Here is a 6,144-nt window from a genome sequence, read left to right on the forward strand (position 1 = left end):
CACCCTAGAATCCCCCTCAGGCCCTTGCTGACTTTACCTGCAGTGTGTAGAGCACCTGAGTGTGCTGGAGGCCTCTCATCTTACAGAGCTGAGTGTCTCCCCACCAATCAGATGGCTGCCTGAAACCCCTGCAGGCAGGTGAACTTGCAGGGCGAGTGTCTTCAGGCAGTGGAGGTGGGGTGAGAGCAGGGCTCAGGTGAGAGCTACCCCCTCTCCAAGCAGTATAAAGAGGCATCGCACCAACAGCAAGACACTCAGAGGTACATCCTTCCTCTTAGTGGACTCACCTGCTCCAGACCTGTTCTATCTCTCCTCTCTCTGTTGGCTTGTAGCCCTCTGTAATTAGCAACAGCAACCATGAGCATAAGAATGTCTTCATCCAGAATGAGCAGCGGTGGCAGTATTAGTGGTGGCTTCAGCAGCGGTGGCAGCATGAGGAGGAGCTTCTCCAGCCGCTCCATGGGTGGCGGTGGCTTGGCCTTGGGAGGTGGTGGCTTGGCCTTGGGAGGTGGTGGCGGTGCCGCTGCCGGTGGCTCCAGCTCCAGCTACAGCTACAGCATTGGCGGAGGTGGTGCCAGCGTCGGTGGAGGTAGTGCCAGCATCAGCAGCAGCTTCGGTGCTGGTGTAGGTAGCCTGGGGCTCGGAAGTGGCCTGGCTATCGGCGGAGGTGGCATGGGATTTTCCATGGGTGGTGGAGGTGGTGCGATCATAGCACCAGCACCAGCCATCACAGCTGTCACCGTCAACCAGAGTCTGCTCGCCCCCCTGAACCTGACGATCGACCCCACCATCCAGACCGTCCGCACTCAGGAGAAGAACCAGATCATGACCCTCAACAACCGCTTCGCCTCTTTCATCGACAAGGTCAGTGCTTTTCTCATAGCAAAATCCAACAGAGACATGCACTGGCAAGAGTTCTTCTAGGCTTATCGTGTCATCAATTGATCATCTGATAGGATGTTGCCAGTAATAGTCTTCACTAAGTCACTTAGGGAAAAAGGAGATGTTCTGAAACCCTAACCCAGAGAGGGCCTATGCCCTACTACAGCAGATGACAACACCTGGCACTCTGGCAAACAAACTTAGGTGTGAACCAGACAACCTGCAAGTGAAAAACATTTAAGCAAATGTACAAATATACGCCATCTTTTGTTCACAGATGCCAAAGTTCACGTTATGATTCACTAATTAAATGGAGTTAAAGAAAAAACAGGATGCTTACTACAACTTAAAAAAAATGAATATTTTCTTTTAATGAATGCTGTGTAACCTCTGGAAAAAAACTAAGTATAGTAAAAGTGGACTAATGGTGTTTGATTTTGTCCCCACAGGTGCGCTTCCTGGAACAGCAGAACAAGATGCTGGAGACCAAGTGGAGCCTCCTCCAGGGCACGACCACCGTGCGCTCCAACATCAACTCCATGTTTGAGGCCTACATTGGCAACCTGCGCAGACAGCTCGACGGCGTGGGCAGTGGGCAGGTCCAGCTGCAGGGAGAGCTGAAAAACATGCAGGTTCTGGTTGAGGACTTCAAAGTGAAGTGAGTAACTTAATTATTTATGGACATTTGCCAGCGTTTACCACCTGTAATAGAAGGAATGTATGGGGTTTCAGTTCTTACCTCTATAAAACTGACCATACTGTGCTCCATTTGTGCAGGTATGAGGTTGAAATCAACAAGCGTGCCGCAGTGGAGAATGAGTTTGTTCTGCTCAAGAAGGTAAAATCTGAAAAAAGTGTTTACAGTCTCTACCAATGTTCTGCTATGATCTCCCATTGGTAATCTCTGAACCTATTCTTCTTTTCCAATTCTTTCATTCTTCTTCAGGATGTTGATGCTGCCTACATGATCAAGGTGGAGCTGGAGGCCAAGGTTGATGCCTCTCAGGATGAAATCAACTTCCTCAGGGTCGTCTATGCAGAGGTGAGAGATGGTCATTCTTCATGTACAGGGTCACATCCAGAACGATTTGCAGTGTTCCCAAGCTCATATCAAACATTCACATCTGTCATTCTCTTTCTCACACAGGAGCTGCGTGAACTTCAGGCACAGATCAAGGACACCTCTGCTATTGTGGAGATTGACAACAGCCGAACTCTGGACATGGACTCCATTGTGGCCGAAGTGCGTGCTCAGTACGAGGACATCGCCACCCGCAGCCGGGCTGAGACAGAGTCATGGTACCAGGCCAAGGTGAGTGCATCAATCTGGCATCAACTCTTAGTGACTTGTCATGAAAGAGCCTTGATTCTTGAAAGAGGCACAGGGTAGGAATTTCATGCTAACATCTCTTGGTCTTCTACAGTTTGAGGAGATGCAGACCTCTGCTGGCCAATACGGTGTTGATCTGCGCACAACCAAGGCAGAGATCTCTGAGCTCACCCGCATGATCAGCCGCCTCCAGATGGAAATTGAGTCAGTCAAAGTACAGGTCAGTTACATCCCTTTGCTATCGCCACTGAGTATAACTAATAGTATCATTAGCCAACGCTTAACCAATCTCCACTTGGCTGACTTGCGCTCTTTTATTGCAATTCAGCGCGCCAGCATTGATGCCCAGATTACAGAGACTGAGGAACGTGGAACGATTGCAGTGAAGGATGCCCAGCTGCGCATCAGGGACCTTGAGGCGGCCCTCCAGACTACCAAGCAGGAGATGGCCCGCCAGGTGCGTGAGTACCAGGAGCTGATGAACGTCAAACTGGCCCTCGACATTGAGATTGCCACCTACAAGACCCTGCTGGAAGGAGAGGAGTCCAGGTAAGCATATGAAACATAGTACATCTACAAAGGACTGCCTTAAGTATAATACCTACTAGTGAATTATCTGACTATTGTTATTTAGCAAGAAATACAAAATCCTAATGTTTGATCCCTTCCACAGAATTGGTGGTGCCTCTGCAACAGTTCACGTCCAGGAAACATCAGGCGCTGCTGGTAGGTTTATTTATTCATTTCAATAGTGGATACAAATCCAGATATGAACCATACTGCATATATCTTTTGCACTTTTTATTGATCTGCCCTTTAACTAAATCAAATGTTATTTTGCAGGAGGCGCTGGCCTGGCCCTTGGAGGAGGCGGAGGCGGTGGCCTGGCCCTTGGCGGAGGCGGTGGCGGTGGATTCGGCTATGGTGGCGGTGCTGGCATGAGCATGTCACTCGGCGGCGGAATCGGCATGGGTGGCGGCTCAAGCCTCAGCATTGGCGGTGGCAGCAGCAGCATGTCTCGCTCCTCTTTGATGTCAAGTGGCTTCCGCCGCTTCTAAATGAGGAACAACACCTGTGCTCTCTTCCCCCTAATCTTTACCCCGTATGCTCTTCCCAATTCCACTCCAGGAAGTCTGAAAGCTGTGAAACAACAAGTCAGTGTACTCAGAAAGTGAGTGGAGAAACCTCCACCCGACCCACATGCAATGCATTTGATAAAACCGCTGAGCTGCTCAAGATGAAATACAAGCGCAACATTGCATATGTGACTGGTGACTCCATCACATGCCAAATAGTAACCAAACCCAAATGTAAATGTGAAATGCAAATAAATGTTTGATGAAAGTAGCTCTGCTTCCTCATTGTGTTCTTTTTTAAGTTGCACACCACATGAGTTGAAACAAGTAATAAAGAAAACATACTTTATTAGAGGATTAGTTGTAGCAAGTAAGTGTACTCAGAGAGTGAGTGGGTATGAAACCACCACCCAACTCTCTGTGTCCTCTTTTCACCATTTATGGCCTACTGTTTACAGGGACTCCAAACAACCCAATACAATCTTACAAATACTATATCAAAATGGCTTCTTTAAAGAAACTCAAACTGTTAATAATCTGTCCGAGACACTGTATTAGTGCAATTTCAACAATAAATAAAGCAAGACAGTTTCACTTACGTCTCTCAAATTTAGTTCAAGGACATTCAAGTATCAAGAAATGAACATGGCAGGAATCTGAAGAATCTAACTAACAAAGAAATTGTAAACATCAAGCCATATATGAAGTCCCTGCAATATTTGTACATCATTTGGTCATTTTTCAATCCAGTAAAAAAGAGACGACCAAGAGAACCCAGAAGATAAAAAGCAGGCCTTTACATTTATTTCCAGCCCAGAAGATCAAAAGTAGGCCTTTACATTTATTTCCAGCCCAGAAGATAAAAAGTAGGCCTTTACATTTATTTCCAGCCCAGGTCAAAGAACAAACAAAAGGATTGTTCTCACCCAAAATTCCTCTTCTATTGCAGTAAGATCCAAAAATGGAAGTATCATATGACTTCACGATCTTCAGAACTCCACAAACTGTCAACCAATCATATGTTAGTGACTTCATTGCATAGCATATTACTAACGGCGCGCTCACACCTTTGCGTTGGAATGCATTGATCCAACGGATGACGGAGGAGTAGTCTGGCGCATGGGATTGTGTTGATAACGGAGACGTTTATAGTGAGATTGACAGGTCAACAAACCAACCACGCCGCTAGCGAGCGGTTAACCTTGTGCGCCGTAGCATGCTAACATTAGATAGCTGGCTCAGACACCTCACAAATCCCCTCAGATGTATTTTTCAGTTGCAGTAACGGGGATTTACATTGTACAGTGTCTATTACTCTGTAACCCTAAAAAAAAATCTGTGACGCCCCCTAGTGCAGCTGACTACGCCACCCCTTGATCTGAATGATGTGATAGTGTCAGAGCAAGGGAGATGAGTGTGCAGACAAAGATACGTTTAGGAAAAAGGGTATATTCTTTATTTCATATGGATGGCAGTTTGCACAAGGTTGGAAGAAGCACAATTCGCCCCTCCTTACCACCCCTGGTCTAAAAATGCTCTTGTCCGTATGCAGACTAAGTGGCACCTAACAATCTTAGTTACACACACACACACACACACACACACACACACACACCGAAAAGCCATTATCCTTCTTTCATAAGCACATTATTCATACAAGGAATATATTAATACAAGGCACTTGATTCACATATTCTGAAGTCATTAACAGTGTTTGGAAATAATCTCTATCAAACCCCAATTCAGTATCTCAGAAAATTAGAATATTGTGAAAAGTTCAATATTGAAGACTCATGGTGGCACACTCAAATCAGCTAATTAACCCAAAACACCACCAAAGGTTTCCTGAGCCTTTAAATGGTCCCTCAGTCTAGTTCAGTAAGCTACACAATCATGGGGAAGACTGCTGGCTTGACAGTTGTCCATAAGATGATCATTGACACCCTGCACAAGGAGGGTTAGACACAAAAGGTCATTGCTAAAGAAGCTGGCTGTTCTCATAGTCTTGTATCCAAGCACATTAATGGAAAGTTGAATGGAAGGAAAAAATGTGGTTGAAAAAGGTGCACAAGCAACAGGGATAACCGCAGCCTTGAGAGGATTGTGAAACGAAGCCCATTCAAGAATTTGGGGGAGATTCACAAGGAGTGGACAGCAGCTGAGTCAGTGCTTCAAGAGCCACCACGCACAGACGTATCCAGGACATGGGCTTCAACTGTTGCATTCCTTGTGTCAAGCCACTCTTGAACCTGAGACAACGTCAGAGGTGTCTTACTTGGGCTAAGGACAAAAAGGACTGGACTGTTGCTCAGTGGTCCAAAGTTCTCTTTTCAGATGGAAGAACATTTTGCATTTAATTTGGAAATTAAGGTCCCAGAGCCTGGAGGAAGAGAGGAGAGGCAAAGAATTTTGAATCATTTTGAAGTGGGCGGGGGAATATACATGGTTTTCAAAATTATTAAAAAAATTTAAATCTGAAAAGTTTTAGTGCATGTGTAGTCACCCCCTTTGCTGTGAAACCCCTTACTTAGATCAGGTGTAACCAATTGCCTTCAGAAGTCACATAATAAGTTACATAGAGCCCACCTGTGTGCAAATGAATTGCACCTGTGCAATAATTAAGGTGCAATATATATACACCTGTTCCGTGAAGGCCTCAAAGTTTGTTAGAGAACGACAAACAGCATAATAAAGACCACGGAGCTCAGCAAACAGGTCAGGGATAAAGTTGTAGAAAAGTACAAAGCAGGGTAAGGTTATAAAAAAATATCCCAAGCTTTGAATATCTCGCGCAGCACCATAAAATCCATCATTAAAAAATGGAAATAATATGGCACAACAGCGAATCTGCCAAGA

The 6,144-nt window shown here is 45.6% G+C and overlaps 1 protein-coding gene across 1 annotated transcript; it reads left to right on the plus strand.

The window, feature by feature from the left end:
* Positions 1–369: 369 nt before the first annotated feature.
* LOC308377767 (keratin, type II cytoskeletal cochleal-like) lies at positions 370–3,270 on the plus strand (the record flags this gene model as incomplete). The annotated part of the gene is made up of 9 exons (XM_080854503.1): positions 370–864; positions 1,332–1,540; positions 1,660–1,720; positions 1,829–1,924; positions 2,030–2,194; positions 2,307–2,432; positions 2,541–2,761; positions 2,886–2,938; positions 3,056–3,270. 9 exons carry the CDS (start codon positions 370–372, stop codon positions 3,268–3,270), a joined length of 1,641 nt encoding a protein of 546 aa, XP_080710629.1.
* Between the last annotated feature and the right edge of the window lie 2,874 nt (positions 3,271–6,144).

This window comes from Sprattus sprattus, assembly GCF_963457725.1.
Source record: "Sprattus sprattus genome assembly, chromosome: 16".
Classification (NCBI taxonomy): Eukaryota; Metazoa; Chordata; class Actinopteri; order Clupeiformes; family Clupeidae; genus Sprattus; species Sprattus sprattus.